The sequence below is a fragment of the Podarcis cretensis genome (genome assembly GCF_951804945.1).
Source record: "Podarcis cretensis genome assembly, chromosome: 9".
Lineage (NCBI taxonomy): Eukaryota > Metazoa > Chordata > Lepidosauria > Squamata > Lacertidae > Podarcis > Podarcis cretensis.
This window is the reverse complement of record NC_137178.1, coordinates 15,488,155-15,508,995: the sequence shown is the minus strand read 5'-3', so window position 1 is coordinate 15,508,995 and position 20,841 is coordinate 15,488,155. Positions and strand designations below refer to the sequence as shown.

At 42.9% G+C, this 20,841-nt stretch overlaps 1 protein-coding gene across 8 annotated transcripts in view; it reads left to right on the top strand.

Moving 5' to 3' along the window:
- MAPK10 (mitogen-activated protein kinase 10) overlaps positions 1-20,841 on the top strand; it is a 244,323-nt gene that overhangs the window by 128,824 nt on the left and 94,658 nt on the right. For 6 of the 8 annotated variants that reach the window (XM_079990971.1, XM_079990970.1, XM_079990973.1 and 3 more), the window contains one exon: positions 10,211-10,282. In XM_079990971.1, coding sequence (XP_079847097.1) covers positions 10,217-10,282 — 66 coding nt within the window. In that variant the 5' untranslated portion in view covers positions 10,211-10,216. Of the gene's footprint in view, positions 1-10,210; positions 10,310-20,841 lie in introns of those variants that run through there. The other 2 variants (XM_079990974.1, XM_079990975.1) reach the window with 2 other exon arrangements.

Genomic DNA, 20,841 nt, shown 5'->3' with positions numbered 1-20,841 from the left:
TTATTGGACTGATAATTGCTTAGCCTCAGAGATCATGAGGAGGGGATTTGCTGATGGATTTCAAGGTAGTTAACTTGTGTTGTGTACAGTTGTCATCTACTAGGCACAGTCAGCATGTAGATAGTTGCCTTTGACTGGACTTAACTGTCCAGGGGTCCTTTACCTTTTACCGTAATGAGTTGGTAGCTGTAATAAGTGGGCAGAAGCAGAGAAAGGGTCTAAGAACACCCAACTATGGATTGCTGGGTTCAGGACCAAGGCCAGCAGCAAAGCGTCCTGCAACATCTTCAATGAAAGTTAGCTGTTCTCTGAGCTCTTAATCATACAAAAGCTAGTAGTTTAGGGAACCAACCATCAGTGAAAGGAGGCTTTAAGACATGGACTACAATGTCTTTGGCTGGCCTCCTGATAATGTCCTCCTGTTGCCCCCTAGGATGGCATCATGGTAGAGGGTGTGTGTTCCCAGTTAAGAGGGGGCATCCAAACAGGATGGCCTATTAGCATCTAGCAATGCACAGTGAGAAGTATCCTCAGCTATTGATAGAAGGGATAAAAGTTACGCTGGTTGGAAGTTAGCCCAACTTTCTATGGAGAAGGGGCTCCCCTGTAATTGTTTCCCAAGCAGGCCTAGGCCTGGTGCTTCATTGGTCCAGAGCATGGAGAAAGAGAATAGTGGGGGGGGGATTATTTCTAGTCATAATACTAGAAATCATGGTAATTTAATAAAGCTGAATATTGGATGATTCAGGATAGGTAAAAGAAAATAACTTATTCATGCAGCACATAGTTAAACTATGGAACTTGCTCCCCCAGGAGGCTTTGATGGCTGCCAATTTGGTTGGCTTTAAAAGAGGATTAGACAAATGAATGGAGGGCAAGGCTACTAGCCATAATGGCTGTGTTCTACCTCCACTATCAGAAAAGTATGCCTATGAGAGATGATCAGGGGGGTTGGGCTGGATGTTCATCAGTATGCGGATGATACCCAGCTCTACCTCTCTTTCAAATCAGAACCAGTGAAGGCAGTGAAGGTCCTGTGTGAGTGTCTGGAGGTGGTTGGAGGATGGATGGCAGCTAACAGATTGAGATTGAATCCTGACAAGACAGAAGTACTGGGGACAGGAACAGGATGCAGGCAGGTGTGGAGGACGCCCTGGTCCTGAATTGGGTAACTGTGCCCCTGAAGGACCAGGTGTTCAGCCTGGGAGTCATTTTGGACTCACAGCTGTCCATGGAGGCGCAGGTCAGTTCTGTGTCCAGGGCAGCTGTTTACCAGCTCCATCTGGTACACAGGCTGAGACCCTATCTGCCCGCAGACTGCCTCACCAGAGTGGTGCATTCTCTGGTTATCTCCCACTTGGACTACTGCAATGCGCTCTACATGGGGCTACCTTTGAAGGTGACCTGGAAACTACAACTAATACAGAATGCGGCAGCTAGACTGGTGACTGGGAGCGGCTGCTGAGACCACATAACAGTGATCTTGAAAGACCTACATTGGCTCCCAGTACATTTCCGAGCACAATTCAAAGTGTTGGTGCTGACCTTTAAAGCCCTAAATGGCCTCGGTCTAGTATATCTGAAGGAGCGTCTCCACCCCCATTGTTCTACCCGGACACTGAGGTCCAGCGCTCAGGGCCTTCTGGTGGTTCCCTCACTGCAAGAAGCCAAGTTACAGGGAACCAGGCAGAGGGCCTTCTCGGTAGTAACACCCGCCCTGTGGAACGCCCTCCCACCAGATGTCAACGAGAACAACAACTACCAGACTTTTAGAAGAAATCTGAAGGCAGCCCTCTTTAGGGAAGCTTTTAATGTTTGATGCATTACTGTATTTTAATATTTTGTTGGAAGCCACCCAGAGTGTCTGGGGAAGCCCAGCTAGATGGGCAGGGTATAAATAATAAATTATTATTATTATTATATTATGAGTACAGTACCAGTTGCAGGGCAAATTGCTGTTTTGCGCATGTCCAGTTTGCAGGCTTCACAGGATCATCTTCTTAGCTACTTTGAGACCAGGATTTTGGACTAGATGTGGTCTTCTCATGTCTCCTCCCTTGTAGAGTTTCTGCTCCTCTGAAATAGCATGTTGCCCATGATACAGTTTTTTTTAAGTATGACTCACATATGTTGGATTGCCAGTTAAAGATCAATGGAACCAAGCAAGATAGTTACTTACAGGATAGAGTAATATTTGGCATAATTTGGCATAGTTTTAATATGGAGGTGGGGGATATTTGCTGAAATAAGTGCATAAAGGTTACTTCTCTGTAACACTGCATTCCTAAAGGGAAAGTTTCTCATATCTGTAATTGTGTGGTTTGTCAATCCGTGTTCCATTTCCATCTGTCATAAAGTTCTAGGGATATGTCCATACTTTGGAGGCAAATGACGCTAAAGTCATTTTAGACACATAAACACAGCTGTTGACGTGGCTTATTACATACCTCCAGGTGACTCTAGCTAAAGAACAGGTTCTTTTTTTACAATTTATTTTATTTTCTCATGATGATACATATTTACTCAGCAGGTAGGTGTATGAAATTATGAAAGCCTCTGTCACAACTTTTTAATCACGAAGCTAATTTACTGTGAGCAACGGGAACGAATGTTCAGGTGATTTGTGAGAAATCCGTGCCTTTTTAGCCTGTAGTCTGTAGTTTACAATGGGTGTCATACAATGGCTTCTTGGAAGTGATAAACATTTCCCTCCAATACCGAATCATGACCTCCCACTGTGTTTAGATTGGGAGTGTGGTGGAGTTGCAACATAAGGGATGGCTTATCATTGTTCTCTCTGCAGAGTGTGCTGCAGGGAATAAGAACTGACTGACAATACTAGTAGGTACCCAGGCCTTTGTCCTATAGAAATAAGAGGAAAACCTTATCTGAAAGGAGCAGAAAAGATCTGTGCTAATAACTAGGAGTAGGAGAATCAAACATGAGGCAGAACGATCTCCTCTGTGATGGTTGGATTTAGTTTGAAAATACTATGGCAGTGCAACTCTGTGAAAGATAAGTTTACTTCTTCCTCTTCCTGTGTGTGAATTTTAAAAATACCGGTAAATGTCAGCTGTTGCTAGGGTTGCAGCCCTAAACATACTTGCCGCAGAATCCTAAGCATGTTTACAAATGAATAAAAAACACAGCAATTTTCGTTAACCAACCAGATATACACAGTGCATACATGACTGGTGGCAGAACGTCAACTGATGACAGTTTTTGTCACAGAGGCCAGATGAAAGCTTCTCCGTGACTGTCCATGATCAATAAAACGAACCTGGCAAATCTGTTTTTGAATTCATAGAATGGGAGGCACCATTGGGGGGGGGTGTGAATCTTATTTCTGGGGCCACTGATGGTTATTGATTTGTGTTTTTATTAGTAATTTTAATGGCTTTATGTATTAATATATGTGACATGTCAATACTGTGACAGAATGAGGACCAATACGCTTGAGATATTAATAAGACATATTTTAATCAGATCATTCATTTCTGGTTTTAATAATGGATGTGTGAAACATTTTTTTAGCTGGCCGTATCAAAATACTTTCATCCTCCCTTGAAACTCCTCATTAAATCCGCTCATGAAATTTGGCCCATATATGAACCTTTAGAGATGTGTGGAATATTCTAGGGCAGGGTGATCCAATGTACAGTGGTGCCCCGCAAGACGAACGCCTCGCAAGACGGAAAACCCACTAGACGAAAGGGTTTTCCGTTTTGGAGGCGCTTCGCAAAAAGAATTTCCCTATGGGCTTGCTTCGCAAGACGAAATGTCTTGCGAGTTCCTGCGTTTTTTCCCCCTTCCCCCCCCTTTCCTAAGCCGCTAAGCCGCTTATCAGTTGATCTGCTGATAAGCCGCTTAACAGCTGATCCGCTAAAAGCCGCTAAACCACTAATAGCGCTAATCCGCTAAGCTGTCAATGGGCTTGCTTCGCAAGACGAAAAACCGCTATACGAAGAGCCTCACGGAACGGATTAATTTCGTCTTGCGAGGCACCACTGTATGGCTCAAGGGCCACATACAGCCCTTGAGGCCTTTTTTGGCGGCCCTCAACAACATTTGATGCCTGAAGCCCTCATGCTGCTTTCCCAAAGCCAGGTAAGTGAGGTGCTGGGCTTTGGAAAAAGGCGTGAGGGCTCTGACAGGGGCTGCTTAGAGTCCTTCAGCCTCCCTTCCAAAGCCTAGTTAGTGCTTTCCCAGCTCAGGGAAGGAAGTGAGAGGGCTCTTAGACCCTGCCAGAATCTTGCACCTCCTTCTCTAATCCTGCCACCTCACCCATCTTTGTGAGGGCAGCATGAATGCTGGTGGTTGGGTGTGGATGTGTGGGTGTGTCTGTGTGAAATTTTGGCCGTGCTCTCCACCCTCCATGTGACAAGACAGTGTGCAGCCCACAGGTTCTGTGTCAAAGTACTCCTGCAGCCCACTGGTATGAAAAGAAGAAGAAGAAGAAGAGTTTGGATTTGATATCCCGCCTTTCACTCCCTTTAAGGAGTCTCAAAGCGGCTAACATTCTCCTTTCCCTTCCTCCCCCACAACAAACACTCTGTGAGGTGAGTGGGGCTGAGAGACTTCAAAGAAGTGTGACTGGCCCAAGGTCACCCAGCAGCTGTATGTGGAGGAGCGGAGACGCGAACCCGGTTCCCCAGATTACGAGACTACCGCTCTTAACCACTACACCACATTGGCTCTCGAAAAAGTTGGACTGCCCTGTTCTAGAGAAACCTGAAATGCCTTATTAAAATTCTTTGGGCTCTTCTCAGTTTTCATCTGAGGAGGAATCCTCAAGTCCACTCTTAATTCAGCTATAGATAAGAATTTCCAGGGTGACTCCGGTTTTAATGTTTAGGTCTCCTGATGCTTAAAATTTGAACGCAGGAGCTTCTGTTTCCTACATTTATTCAAATGCTACTAAGCAAAGCTATTGAAAGTTTTCTGTTTAATTTCTTGCAGGCCTCCTCCCTTCCTCTTTCCTGCCCCTTTCCATGACTTCTACCATTTCATTTCCCTTCTCCGGTTGGGGAGTTTTAAGATGAATAACATGTGATTTGTTAGAATAGCTTTAATTTGCTTCCTTGATTTCTCTTTCTGGTAATGTGAGGTTTCCTGGAGGAAGATAAACCTTTTCTGCTCGGATTAAATTGGTGTTTTGCCTACATGAATTATTACCTCGTGCTCACTTTCGTTTTGTCCACTTATTTCGAGTGTAATTTAAAGGGCTACTTTAAAAACCAATGGGGAGATGTGCACTAATTTATTCATGTCATCAAGAGGATTGGGGGGGCGCTTCCCTTCCCTGTTCTACTATACTCCAAGCCAAGTGTGTTTTGAAAGACCCTACAAATGAGTCATAGCCTTTTGATATCACAATAATGCTTCAATAACACCATCCTAGGGCTGCTTGATGGCACTTAGTTGCTAAATGCCCCTGTAGTGGGAGGACATAATTATCTGCTAGGTTTCCAGAAACCGGTGAGATTATGATTAATATTAAAGGCTTTTAGCAAAAACAAGGCGGGGGGAAATAATCAAAGCATCTATGGGATAGAAACCTTCTGTAATGAGTCACCGAGAGATGAGACAGCAATCTGAGCCATTGCAACACAACGCTGAGAAAAGGTCAAATACTTTCTTTTTCGGAACACGGTTATAATTCATTCATTAAAAATTTAACATGCTCGCATTTTAGGCCGAGATCACGGTGGGAAGTTTTTGCATTCTGTTGCTTCTGTGCAATGGATCTCCAGCCACAGAAATTGTTATGTTTGCAGCGGGATATTTGTGCAGCGCCTTCTACCAAATAAAAATAAAAATGTACAAAACTGTGAATTAAAATGTCAGGATTAAGGTAGGAATTCCAAATGTAACTTGCCCCATTTTGCCCAGTATAGCTTACTGCAACTAGTAGCATCTCTTTGGGATCTCGTACCTACGGGACCGCCTCTCCTGGTATGCCCCACGGAGGGACCCACCCTAGAGGTCCCGGGCCCTAAAGAAGTTAGATTAGCCTCAACCAGAGCCAGGGCCTTCTCAACACTGGCTCCGGCCTGGTGGAACGCTTTGTCTCATGAGACCAGGGTCCTGCGGGATCTGATCTCTTTCCACAGGGCCTGTAAGACAGAGTTGTTCCACCTGGCCTTTGGCTCAGAATCAGTGTGATTCCCTCCCCCCTTTTTCTTTTTCCTTTCTCCTCCTATGATGAGATGCTCCCTAATTGTTTTAACATTGTATCTTAATCTTTTAAATTGTATTTTAATCAACTTGCTTTTATTATTGGTTGTTAGCTGCCCTAAGCCTGGTCTTCGCTGGGGAGGGCAGGGTATAAATAAATTATTATTATTATTATTATTATTATTATTATTATTATTATCATCATCATCATCATCATCATCATCATCATCTCAGGCAGAAAGAGGTCTTGCTCATCATCTCCTTTCTGATCATTTTAACTGGAGCTGCCAGGGACCGAACCTTTGACCTTCTGCATGTTAAGTAGGAGCTCTACAGCTGAGCTATGAATCCCTCCACTTGGTTTAATGGAGCTTTCTTCCTAGCCAGTATGTTTTGGAGAGCAGCCTCAGTGTTCATTTTGTGAAGGATCAGGGTTGGACTTGTTATGCATATTGTAGGAAATTGTGGCGGGATTTATTTTTTAAAACCGTTTCTTTGCTCTCCAAATCTGCTCTATTTTAGAGTAGAAAATGCAAAGGTAGCTAAATAATTTTTAAAAGAAATGGCAGATTATCAGTGCGGATTCGATTTTGGATTTTGTGCCTAAACCACTTAACTTTTGCACAAATGTTAGGTGTTGCAGGTTGCTCAAATGTTTTTAGCTCTTAACTGTTGTTAGAATGTGTTAACTTTTTAGAATGCTTTAAAAATTGTTTTGTAGATTTGTTTTCTGCCCTGGGCTCCATCAAGAGGAAGGGTGGGGTGTAAATTCAATTAATAATAACAAACAAACAAACAAAATCTCAACATTTTTTGTTAAAACAAGAAAGTGTGTGTCATATTTGCTGCAGCAAAATAACATAGTATCCTGTTTGGAATATTTTATTTTACTTGTTTATTTTAAGGCATTTAATCCCCACTTTTCATTATATGTATCAAAGCGGCTAACCCCACCCCTAATATAAAAAAATATTTTTATTTTTTTTAAATGATATTTATTAAACTTTCCAATAAAAACATACAAATACAAAACAACTACAATGAAAACAAACACAAACAAAAAAAAAGTATAATTTTAAAACTTAATTTCACAACCTAATTTCCCCGACTTCCTCATACCTCACCGTATTGTATTCTATTTTTAATTAAATATTTATTGAGATTTTTTAGAATACAAAATGCAAAACTAATAAACAATATAACATATATCATAACACATTTTTCAGAACTTCTTTGGACTCCCTCACGTCTCCCACTCCCACTTACATCGTTAAAATTTTTTCCCAGCAATTTATCATCTTGTTTATATTCTTAAATTTTGTTCAGTTAATTTAATCTATTCTCCACAAATTTTATATTTCCCTCAATCTCACTTGTCATCAATTTCAAATCTAATTCAGTGGTAGGCAATTATTTATGATCTAGCATCCTTCTTAGCCTTCAACCAAATTACAATACTTTTGTAGATAAATCTTGAATTTCTTCCAATCTTCTTCAACCCTCTCTTCTCCCAGGTCTCGAATTCTGCCAGTCATCTCGGCCAGTTGCATATAGTCCATCAGCTGCATCTGCCACTCTTCCAGTGTGGGTAGATCTTGAGTTTTCCAACTCTTGGCAATGAGTATCCTTGCTGCCGTTGTTGCATACATAAAAAATGTTCGGTCCTTCTTTAACACCTTCTGGCCGACAATGCCCAGAAGGAAGGCCTCTGGTTTCTTGGTAAAGGTATACTTAAATACCTTTTTCAACTCATTATAAATCATTTCCCAGAAGGCCTTCACTCTAGGGCAAGTCCACCAGAGGTGAAACTCTGCAATTTCCAATTGTCTCCGTCTTTTTCTAATATTTCCCAATATTTTGGCCAGTTGGCCTCCATATTGGGTCTTTTTCGGGCCTTAGCTTCCAGAGGTGAAAGCCACCTCGGAGTTTTATTTTCCAGTAAGTCTTTGTATTTTGTCCAGACTTTAAAAACTGCTTTCCTGACAATATGGTTCTTAAAGACCTTATTAATCTTAACCTTATCTAGTTTCATTATCCCATCAGCAACTCCATTCCCTTATTTCCCCAAATTTTTTATAAATTCCATTCCTTTTCTTACTCTAATGTCTCTGAAAACCACAATGTTTTTAAGTCCATGTCAATCTAACATTCTTTAATCTTATAGTATTTGTTAAGATAGTCCTTGAATTTCTTCCAATCTTCTTCCACTGTCTCTTTCTCCTGGTCTCGGATTCTGCCCGTCATCTCTGCAAGTCCCATGTAATCTGCCATCTTCATCTGCCATTCTTCCAGAGTGGGTAGATCTGATGTCTTCCAATACTTTGCAATAAGGATCCTTGCTGCTGTTGTTGCATACAAAAACAAAGTTCTGTCCTTCCTTAACACCACATGGCTGACCATACCCAGGAGAAAGGCCTCTAGTTTCTTCAGGAAAGTGTATTTAAACATCTTTTTCATTTCATTATATATCATTTCCCAGAAAGCCTTAATCCTTGGGCATGTCCACCAGAGGTGAAAGAATGTACCTTCATTTTCTTTACATTTCCAACATTTGTTATCTGATAAGTGGTAAATTTTTGCAAGCTTGACTGGGGTCATGTACCACCTATAAATCATTTTCATAATATTCTCTCTCAAGGCGTTACACGCCGTAAATTTCATACCGGTGGTCCACAACCTTTCCCAGTCAGCAAACATAATGTTATGACCAATATCTTGTGCCCACTTAATCATAGCTGACTTAACCATTTCATCCTGTGTATTCCATTTCAACAGCAAGTTATACATTTTTGACAAATTCTTAGTATTGGGTTCTAACAGTTCTGTTTCTAATTTTGATTTTTCCACCTGGAAGCCAACTTTCCTATCCATCTTATAGACCTCCATATAAAAAATTAAAAACATAGACTAAAGCATCAGAGATAGGCACATTACAACAACATTCATGGTGCAAAAACCTCCTGAAACAGTGGTTTTAACCTGTCATCTGAAACTTATTAAGGATGGTACGGTATCTGCTTTTGAAGGGAGGAAGGTTTTTCCACAGAGCTTGACTCCTTGCTGAAATGAGTTGTGTTTCCATCCTTGGGGGAACCACTAATTCTCCCTCAGATGATCTCCGTGATTGTTTTGGGTCACGTGGGTTTTTCTTTCCTTTTACAAATTAAATCACAAGGCATTGCAATACCTGCTTGGCTGCCATTTTGAATGTGAATGTTTTTTTGTGTGGTAGGCTTTGGGGAGTACAGTGATACCTTGGGTTACAGATGCTTCAGGTTACAGACTCCACTAACCCAGAAATAGTACCTCAGGTTAAGAACTTTGCTTCAGGATTAGAACAGACATCGTGTGGCGGCGGTGCGGCGGCAGCAGCAGGCCCCATTAGCTAAAGTGGTACTTCAGGTTAAGAACAGTTTCAGGTTATGAACGGACCTCTGGAACGAATTAAGTTCATAACCCAAGGTACCATTGTATAGTCAAGCATTCTGTTCTCACAGTGGCCAACCAGATAAAAACCTAAGGACATTAGATGATCCCGCTCAGTCTGGCCAGTGGCCCTATCAAGTTGCAAGGGTTGCCCTGCTCCCTCTCATAAACTGTGTGTGTGTGTGTGTGTGTGTGAGAGAGAGAGAGAGAGAGAGAGAGAGAGAGAGAGAGAGAGCTCCATGTCCATGCTGTTGTGGAAACAGATCACCTACTTTTTTGGGGGAAATTAGAATCATAGAATTGTAGAGTTGAAGGGACCCCAAGGCTCATCTAGTCCAACCCTTGGCCAGGCAGGAATCTTTTACGTTATGTGGGGCTCGAACCCACAACCCCGAGATTAAGAATCTCATGTTTCACCAACTGAGCTACCCTAGATTATAGTACCCAAATGAATATCGTTCATTTTCTGAGGCTCCGCTTCTCTTACTATCAAGCCTGCCCAAGCAGCACCAACAGATGCAATTTATGTATAAATGTTTAAATATCTACATAATTCCACATGCGAAATAGATGCCCAGCACTCATACTGCTGTTCTTTGAATTGCAGGTATTTATGAGCCGCCATTTCTTATACTACTGCAGTGAACCTACCCTGGATGTGAAGATTGCCTTTTGTCAGGTGTGTGTTCCTTACAGGTAAAACAAGGTACAGTATATACTTGTACTTTCATATTTTGCTGTCAGTACTATGGTAGATTCGGTAGGAGTAATAACTCACAGCAAAACTGGATGAAGGGAGTCTCCAGCATAAAACTGAGAGAAATATGAGGATGTTTTACATATATAGGCTATACACAAGATCTGCCAGCTAGAAGCCTTAGGATCTATTACAGCAGTTCCCAACTTTCCCCCCTGTGGACCACTTGAAAATTGCTGAAGGTCTTTTGTGGACCACTTAATGATTTTTCTTCCTGTTCCAGCAGTTGTAGTGCACTGCACTAGATGTTGTGTAATCTTTATTTATATCTTTGTTTGCTTTTTTATTTATTATATATTACATTTTATCTTACTGCAATTTGAATCCAAGTAGATTAAGCCCCCAGTGTTGCTGCGGGAGGGATGCAATGCCACAGGAACATTTCTATATCTTTGGTGGCAGTGTGACAAGGTGTATTGCTTTTGGTCAGCAGTCTTCGAGGAAACGGGATTAATCTGTAATATAAAGATAAACCCAACTCCTTTGTTAGCCTTGCTAGGAACAAACAGATGAATCAAGTCAACCTTTATCTCATTGGGAGATGCTGGCTTAGAAATTGCTAAATGTTGGCGTTCTGCAAGAAGACTGTCAGTACACTCATGGTGTGCTCAGGTGTGGCCTGTTGCTCTGGCCGAGAAATTTACCTGCCATGTCATGGTGGCCAAAGGCAAGACAAGTCCTTTATCCTTCTAGAACACCTGGTATCCATTCATCTCACATATGAGAAGCCACAATCAGTTGAGACAACCTCCCCAGACCCAAGGAAACAGCTAGCAGCGGTTCTCAACCTGTGGCTCCCCAGATGTTGTTGGGTTACAACTCCCATCATCCCTAGCTAGCAAGTCCAGAGCTCAGGGATGATGGGAGTTGTGGTCCAACATCTGGGGACCCACAGGTTGAGAACCGCTGATAGAGAGACCTATTGTATTAGAGTTTTTAATATACATTACAAACGGGTTCTAAGTAGCGGTTCTAACTTTTTCAAAGGAATGACAGACTAGCTGACATTGTTGATGTTTGTTGCCTTTTAAATTAAATCTCATGCTCCCACAGAACAAGGCAGCTGATTATTTTCTTTTTAATGTATTTTATTGCTCTGTCACAATTCATAAGCAAAAAGAATCAGCTGTCCTGTTCTGTGGGAGCATGAGATTGGCAGGGAAGGCTGGCAGTGCCCAGTCCAGAGTCCAAGGATTTTAGTCAACTAACCTTCGCTCAGAGTAGACCCATTAAAATTAATGGCCATGACTAACTTAGGCCGTGTTAGTCGAATACAACCCCAAATCAAGCAGAAAGCATATAGGACCATGGACAGCTCCAAGAGGCCTCCTGCTTAAACTGCTTCAAGTGATGTCGTCTCTGCAGGGAGCTGTAATAAAAGTGGCTTATCTCATAGTGAATTGAAGCAACATGTAGGCTTAGCAGGCGTGGAGTATGGTGGGCTCTGTCTCACTGGAGGAATTGGACGACTGGTTAAAGGGCTTCCGTTTATTTTTTTAGTCTTTGGCTTCTGCAGGGCTGGGGAGGTAGAAGGGACTCATCTTCTGATGTCCTGAGCCCTGAGGACGTAGCTTGAACCTTGTCCTCATCTGAGTCTTCCACCACCCCTAATTGTGGGTCATGCCATCAGCCAGCGTGTAGACTCTCTCATAGTATTGTGTAAACAACCTCCATTTCTTTGCTGTAAAGAGGGTTTCTGTTATTTCCATCCTGTTTCCATCCTGTTTCTCATGGCAGCCTGATGCAGAGACTTTTCATGCCACTAGCTGGCAGAAATAGTAGTCTATTATGCTCATCAGCACTGAGTGTTACAACATCAAAAAAGTGTTTGCTGGCTATCTCTTTGAGGGGTGGAGATATAATTTGAAGTAGCTCTGACATCTAGTCTTCTGGAACTAAATTGCCCTTGAATATAGAAGCCCTAATAATTTAAAGTTGGGAGACTGAAATGAATCTCAATAAGCTAAGCAGTTACGGAACAAGTATTAAGTTGTTCAGGTCTTAGATGTGCTTGTTAGTCAAGGGGCTGCCTGTTAGCATTCATATGTGTCTAGCCTAGTGACAGCCTATCAGTGTAGAGAATTTCCATTATCAAAGTGAAATTGGGTTGCGCTGTTTGTTTTGATACCCAATGAACAGCATAGGACCTTTCAGTCTCATCATTGATTTCTGTCGTTTGATGTGCAGCCAGTAAACTTGGCTTTCAAAGAAGTCACCTTGAAAGCAGGGTTGCATCTCAAGATGTGACCCCAATTTAATACCTTACCAGGTACAGGTAACAAAAAGGTGGGGAAAAAAATCAAAATGCAAATAGTAATTGCTCTGAAGCAGTTATTTCATATGAGGCAAGAGAAGATGTGGGCATGTTTAAAAATCTGTATTAAGCGTTGTGAGTTAAAGTTACTAAATTTTTCTGTGAGCTTCTCATTCTTGCAATTTAGGGATGACTGTAAATCACACAGTCACAATACTCCTTGGTTCAGTGGATAAAATGTGTGAGATGCAGATTAAAAACCCTTCTCAACTCTGAAGATTACTTGGTACCCTTGGACAAGTTAATATGGCACAGATTAATTTCCTTCCTTCCTGTGAAGCTCACAAGAAAATAACTTGGATGTGCATATTATGGGTTACCATTTTAAGCGCCTTCCCATGTTAACATTATTCTGCAACCTGAAATCTAGCACAGTAGGAAAAAGGCTGAACTACAAGTGACTTCTCTTAGGTGCTAACTTTGCACCTGCAGGAAGAATATTGAATTCAGATAGCCATGTAATGTGCATCTCAGGAGTGGCACTGAAGGATGCTGAATTTAAGGATGAATGCACCAGCCCATGTGTATCCCATCCCAGTTCCACATGGGACTGAGCTGAATGAGGCTTGTCTGCTCTGTTTCCATGTGTTTCTGTTTGTTTAGCAAACAGATATTCACATGCTGTCAATATTTTTTTTTAAGACTTGGAAGTTACCTTTAAATGTCTCCAAATTGAAATTCCAAGGCGAGTTTGGAGAACCTTGCCTGGGAAGGCCATTGTAGGGTTTTTTAGGGAAACAAAACGATTTCCAGTAAGAGCGGTGACATTTCAGAGAGGCTTTTCACCTCTGTACATATGATGATCATAATGGTAACCAGATAATTTTCTCCTGACCATGTACTTCCTCTGTATGCAGACATGCAAACAAATGGCTTCATTCCCCTGAGTATTTATTTAACCACTAACTAACTAGAGAAAGAGCTGTTAGGTCTGGCCCTTCTGTCCAGGCTCCATTAAGACGGAAGAGTCTTGCGTAATGTTGCACATTATTCAAGCAAAGTGCATTAACTTATCAGTACTCTTCCGTGTTAGAACCAGATCTTTCATTTTGCATCCTCTGCCTCCAGTCTATCAACATCAGCTTAATGGCTATTGAAATTGACTGAGGTGAATTGCATACATTAATTGTCCAGAGGGCTGCGGTAATATGGGTCGGTTTCATTCTCTAAGTTCATATAATTGATTTTAACATCCGTTGATTAAAAATAACCAGCTGTCTGGTATGCAGTCAAATATAAATTTCAGAGCATTTGCTGGAAGAATTCTTAGGATAGGTATTTGTTTGGAAGAGCTTGCTTGGTTGCAAAAACCATATGGCTCATGCTCTGCATGGCTGTTTTAAGGATGGAGATGATGGAGATGTTCAGTGAAAATGCTAAGCAAGCAAGCAACTCCATTATCCAAAACCTTGATTGCCTGAATCTTGTTATATAAAGGGAGAGACCATTGTTCCTTCTGTAAATGTTTTTTTTTTTTTAAAAAAAAGCATATTCAATTATTCTCCCATGTTTCCATAAAGTGGTTGTAAATCAACACTATGCCAATGCACATCTTCCCCAAATTTTCTTCTACCACTCTGTCATTAGACCTCCTCTCTCTGCCCATTTGTCCTGTTCAAAAATGTCACTAATTTGTGTGGAACTGCTTCACAAACTGACCCACTTGCAGGTGGATAGGCCCTGAAAAATGTATCCAGAAAATTACTGTATTGGCTTGAATATGTTGTTGTTTAGTTGTTTAGTCATGTCTGACTCTTCATGATCCCATGGACCAGAGCATGCCAGGCACTCCTGTCTTCCACTGCCTCCTGCAGTTTGGTCAAACTCATGCTGGTAGCTTCGAGAACAGTATCCAACCATCTCTTCCTCTGTCGTCCCCTTCTCCTTGTGCCCTCCATCTTTCCCAACATCAGGGTCTTTTCCAGGGAGTCTTCTCTTCTCATGAGGTGGCCAAAGTATTGGAGCCTCAGCTTCAGGATCTGTCCTTCCAGTGAGCACTCAGGGCTGATTTCCTTCAGAATGGATAGCTTTGATCTTCTTGCAGTCCATGGGACTAGCAAGAGTCTCCTCCAGCACCATAATTCAAAAGCATCAATTCTTCGGCGATCAGCCTTCTTTATGGTCCAGCTCTCACTTCCATACATCATGTCTGGGAAAACCATAGCTTTAAATATAATATATATAATATTTGAATATTATATATTATAAATAGCTTTAAATATAATATATATATATAATATTGGAATATAAGCCTCACTTTCCCCCCAAATTCTGACCGTTGAAAGTTAAAGTGCAGTTTATATGCATGACCTTACAGTATGCAGCCAGGAGCACGGCAAAGCGGTGCCTGCCCCGTGCGTAGCCCCCCCCATCCTCTCCCCCAAGGCCAGGAAGGAAGAGAGGGGAAAGGCTGCCAGCAATACAGCGCGGCTCTCCATGAGGAATGAAGCGGCTTATATTCAGGTATTTTTCTTTGTCCCCCCCCCCTCCAATTTTAAAGGTGCGGCTTATATTCGGGTCACTATGGTATCAGCTGGAGCATTGCGTATAAAATCCACAGAGAAATGTGTAGAGTAGTGCAGTTTTGGAAACAAGGTTTCCGCAAAAGTGAAACTTCAAGCAAACTTCCAGGCCTTGATTAAAATCCAGTAGCACCACCAGGGGCCAGATAAAATTGCTTTGGCCCAAAGAATATCATCTGGCTGTTCCTCTCCTACTGCATTAAACAGTGACATTGTCCCAGATTCAGAAATATTGTCCTGCGTACTTTGCCATCTGGCTGCTTCATCAATCATCTTCTTAGGCACCTATTACTACTTTCTCCCATAAGGCTACTCTGATATCGGCAGCACACTGGGCACTGTAAAAAAAAACAACATAAAAAATGATAGTTTAGTGTGCTGAAAAATAATTTGCTACTCAGAGAAAAAAACAATTACTCATCTGGCAAATGGGACACTTTATGGAAGTTTTCCAGGCAGAATAATTGCGACAAAGGAGAGACAACAAAACCAAACTCTTTCCCCCTCCCTTCTTTTTCTTCCTTTCTTTTTTAAGTTAAGAAGATAGGCTCCAAGAGGATGTGCCTTCTTTTCAGAAACTTAATAAGATTGTGGCCTTAGCTGGAAAATGCCATGCTTGGGCAATTCTAGATTCTCTGAGGAGCTGTCTGAGGATGTCACAGTGATTTTCACTCCGTTTCCGAAGCCATTTTGTACACATGGAACCTCCACATCCTTCATGCACATGCAGGCTTGCTCATGCCTTCTGTTTTGTTTTTTTATGTGATTAGGTTGCTATTGAACCTGCCTTAACTAACATTCCTATAGTGTTCTCCAAGATCAAACAGTTCGCAAGATCATCTACCCTGCCCCACAATGAAGCTGCCACACCTTTTGTACATTTTGTTCTGTAAAGGTAAAGGGACACCTGACCATAAGGTCCAGCCGACTCTGGGGTTGTGACACCAGAGGTGGGGTTGTGGCTGAGGGAGCCGGTGTACAGTTTCCGGGTCATGTGGCCAGCATGACTAAGCCGCTTCTGGCGAACCAGAGCAGCGCACGGAAATGCCGTTTACCTTCCTGCCAGAGCAGTACCTATTTATCTACTTGCACTTTGATGTGCTTTCAAACTGCTAGGTTGGCAGGAGCAGGGACCGAGCAATGGGAGCTCACCCCGTTGCGGGGATTCGAACTGCCAACCTTCTGATTGGCAAGCCCAAGAGGCTCAGTGGTTTAGATCACATCGCCACCCGCGTTTTGTTCTGTATCTAGTCCTATATTCCCTGCTCTGACAGTACTGCTCTCTGGGGTGATGGCAAGGCCCCTGGCTGTTTTGCAGCGTGCCCCCAAACTCCTGTATCTTTCCCCACTATAACTTCTTTCAAAACAAAACAAAAAACCCCCACTGCTTGCAGTTTGCTTCATCTGTGAAAGTCAGGGAATAGAACCAGGACTTTGGGAGACCAGGATTCAAATCAGCTGTTCAGCCACAAAGCTCACTCTGTGACCTTGGGCCAGTCACTGCCTCTCAGCCTAACCTGCCTCACAGAGTTGTTGTGGGGTTTAAAGGAGCAAGGGAAGAACCATGTATGCCACCCTGAGGTCCTTGAAGAAAAAGGTGGAATGAATGAATCTTTGTCATGGCCAGTGCCCCATTTATTTTTTTTAGGATTTTACTTCAGGCTCTCCAGTCTTTCCCACAGTCTGCTACATGATCTTTTTAGCTGGAGTTGCCATGGGACAGATCTTGTTCTTTTTGCATGCAAAAACTGCATCTACCTCAGCGCTGTGACCTTCTCCCCAAGTTTGCTTTTAATGCATTCATTTTCTGATAAACCTGCAGAAAGCAAACCCCATAAACATCCCATTAATATTTTCTTTAGCTTTTGCCCTATGATATATTAATTAAAAAAAAAAAATCCAGGGGGAAGGTGTCAAAATTCCCAGTACACATGTGTCATTTGCTGTAAGTGAAGAGCACCAGAATTTCCATCAAGCACTCTAGAATGTTTATAGGTCTCCATGCTCCATTATGCCTTCTCCACACTTCCTGCACCAGCTCTGAAAGATTTCATATAATCATAAAGGAGATGATTGAATTCCCAAAGCTACATGATGGGCTGTAAAATGTGCCTTTCACTCCGATAAAGACCATTCTTTCTGACTCTAACCCCACTGAATTCAGTCAGCTGTAGTTTCTCCCGCTCGTGGACTGTTGTAAATGTTGACAAACTTTTCCTATTCTCTTCTTGCTGTAAGGATGGAGAATTTAATACTCAAAGAAGCGTAAACTGAAAAAAAAAATTAATTTCAAAAATAAGGGAGGATTGCCCTTTAATAGATATTTGACTTGTAAACTATTGCCCCAGGTTATTTTTTATTTTTATATTCTTCCCTTCCTCCCTAAGGCTGGCAAACTGATATGCAATTTAAAAGCAAAACCATTCTAAAACAGATCAAAACATTCTGAAAACAATTACGGTTAAAAAAACATTCTTCCATTCAGTGATCTTGAGCTTCTCAGGAAGAGTTTTCTTCAGCCACCAAATACCTGGGCAAATAGGGATCCTTTCAAATTCTTCCTGAAAGTTAATAATGATAGAGAGAGGTGCACTCTTTGGGATGGAGGGAGGGCATTCCACAACTGGGGAACCAGCACTGAAAAGGCCTTGCCTTGGGTCAGTGCAAGTCGGGCAGCTGCCCAGTGGTGGCACCACTAATAAGGCCTTGCCTGCTGATCACGAGGTCTGAGGTAGTTGGAAAGGTAAAGGACCCCTGGACAGTTAAGTCCAGTCAAAGATGACTATGGGGTTGCGGCACTCATCTTGCTTTCAGGCCGAGGAAGGTTATGTATGTCTGCAGACAGCTTTCCGGGTCATGTGGCCAGCATGACTAAACTACTTCTGGCACAACAGGACACCATGATGGAAACCAGAGCACACGGAAACACTGTTTACCTTCCTGCCTCAGTGGTGCCTATTTATCTACAGTCATACCTCGGGTTACAGATGCTTCAGGTTGTGTTTCTTTGGGTTACAGACGTGCCGAAACCCAGAAGTACTGGAACAGGTTACTTCTGGGTTTCGTTGGTCGCACATGCGCAGAAGCACTAAATTGCATTTCGCGCATGCGCAGAATCACAACCCGTGCATGTGCAGACGCGGCACTGCGCGGGTTGTGAACGCTGCGGGTTGCGAACGTGCCTTCTGCACAGATCATGTTTACAACCCGAGCATCCACTGCACTTGCACTGGCATGCTTTTGAACTGCTACGTTGGCAGGAACTGGGACAGAGCAACAGAAGCTTACCCTGTCACAGGGATTTGAACTGCCAACCTACCGATTGGCAAGCCCAAGAGGCTCAGTGGTTTAGACCACAGTGCCACCCGTGTCCCTAGGTAGTTGGTACTGGTATTTTAGGTGCTTGGGTCCCAAGCCATTTGGGCCTTTATATGCTAGTACTTGTTGGCATCCGTCTGTCTCGAGAGACAGTGGAGTGCGTCTCCAGGGGTGAAGTCAAACCACTGCATTAGTAGCACTGAAGTGACTTCCCTGGAGCACAAGTCTGAGCAGTGTGTATGGAGCTCCTGGGTTGCCCAGAAGGTAAGACCCCCCCCCCACAGCCTCACTGTTGTGGTCCAAAGGAAAGCAGATTAATATGTTTGGCATGAGCTTAGCTGCAGGAAGGAGGTGTACAAGGCGCCATTCAACAGTCTTAGGGACTCCACCCTGGATTTGTGTAGGGTTTACAGTTTAGCCTTTTCCTCTCCCGAAAATATCCCAGAAGGCAACAGAGGTTTAGGGTCAGGGTTTTCCTTCTCCTAGATGGGCTACCTTCTCAGGCTGATGAACCCCATCTGTCGCTCACTTTCCTCATCTACAGTATGTGCAGAAACCGCCTTCTTGACCATTGGGCCCACTATTTAAGTGGCCTCGGGGCCTTTCAGTGCATCTCTGTCTCATTAAATCATACAGGAAGCTCAATTTCTTTGAGACAGGGATAAAGCAGCAGCTTCTTCTTCTTCTTCTTCTTCTTCTTCTTCTTCTTCTTCTTCTTCTTCTTCTTCTTGTTTGCTTCTCTCAGCAATTCTTTATCTTTGGTCATGTTGACAATCTTCCTTTGTAACGTATACCAATTCTCTCAAGCCACAAATGGAGACAATTCAATGAAAATGGGCGGAAGGTCTCTAAAAACCATTGATGTTTTTAATAGTTTAACATCAATGCTCCGTGAAGTTAGCCATTAAAATGTTTAAATTGACCTTGTCAAGGTCAATTGGTCTTTGTTTTGCTTGAGTACATTCTGTCTGCTATGAGTGACCGTTATCTCATGAGAATGACCATCCTCTGTAGGATATTTCCGCTTAATTATAGGTAACTCGTTTAGAGGATGTGTTTGAAACTCCCAAATAAATGTGACCGTTCAAACAGAAAATATGATTTCCAAGAAGCAATTAAAAATATTATGGTAAATTAAGAGTCACATGGTGAACAAAGAACTTTGAATTTTCCACCCTGAATTCTCCTCAGGGTGCAAGCCTGCTCTCTATGCACAGAGGACAGAGTGCAAAGGCACCCTCCATTCTTGGTGTGCATGACACTGGGACATGCAACATTCTACCTTCATGCTTGTAACCTGTCAGGGCAATCAAGCAATAAAGCCTAGGTGCCTTGCACTTTGTGCCACCAGATGTCAAGGCAGGAGTTGGGAGCAGGTAATCAGTGACTCACAAGGTATCAATGAATTAACTCTTCATTCAAAGAAACAAAACAGTGCAGGGTTAGTGATCACAGCAACTCTTCCCAGTAGGTCTTGCCTCAATGAGGCAGTTGCGAGGACTGAAGGTCCCCGCTTTCCCACAGTAAGTCTCCTCCTAGCCCAGGCCCTTCCCAAGCAACTTGAGACTTCTCTGCTTTGTCTGTCTTTGCTCTTTGCCAGTGTGGTGTAGTGGTTAAGAGCGGTAGTCTTGTAATCTGGGGAACCGGGTTCGTGTCTCCACTCCTCCACATGCAGCTGCTGGGTGACCTTAGGCTAGTCACACTTCTTTGAAGTCTCTCAGCCCCACTCACCTCACAGAGTGTTTGTTGTGGGGGAGGAAGGGAAAGGAGAATGTTAGCCGCTTTGAGACTCCTTCGGGTAGTAATAAAGCGGGATATCAAATCCAAACTACTACTACTACTATTCTTCTTCTTCTTCTTCTTCTTCTTCTTCTTCTTCTTCTTCTTCTTCTTCTTCTTCTTCTTCTTCTTCCCCCCTCTTCCCTCTTCCCTCTTCCTACCTCCCTGGGTTCTGGGAGACCAGGGTGGAGGGAAGCTGGTCTCAGCAGGAGGGGGAGACACCAGGGTTTCTTCAGCAGCCTGCATCATCTCTGCCTTTTCGTCCCCCCTCCTCTCCAGCCTCTACTTCTGCCTCTGCCTCTGCTTCTGGACTGCTCTCTGCCACAGCCTCTTCATGCTCACTAAACCCTGTTACTTCTTCAGCTTCCAACACCTCTTCCTCCCAGTCTCCTCCCCTCTGATCACCACCAACCCCTGGTCATGAGCTTTCTTCCCTTGTGGGTTTCCCAGCTGGTACCTTCTATAATGGTACCTCAGCATCCAGCCAGTCCACGACACTGGGACAACTTTCATGCTTAGGCAATACTTGCCAAATCTCTGCCATGTTG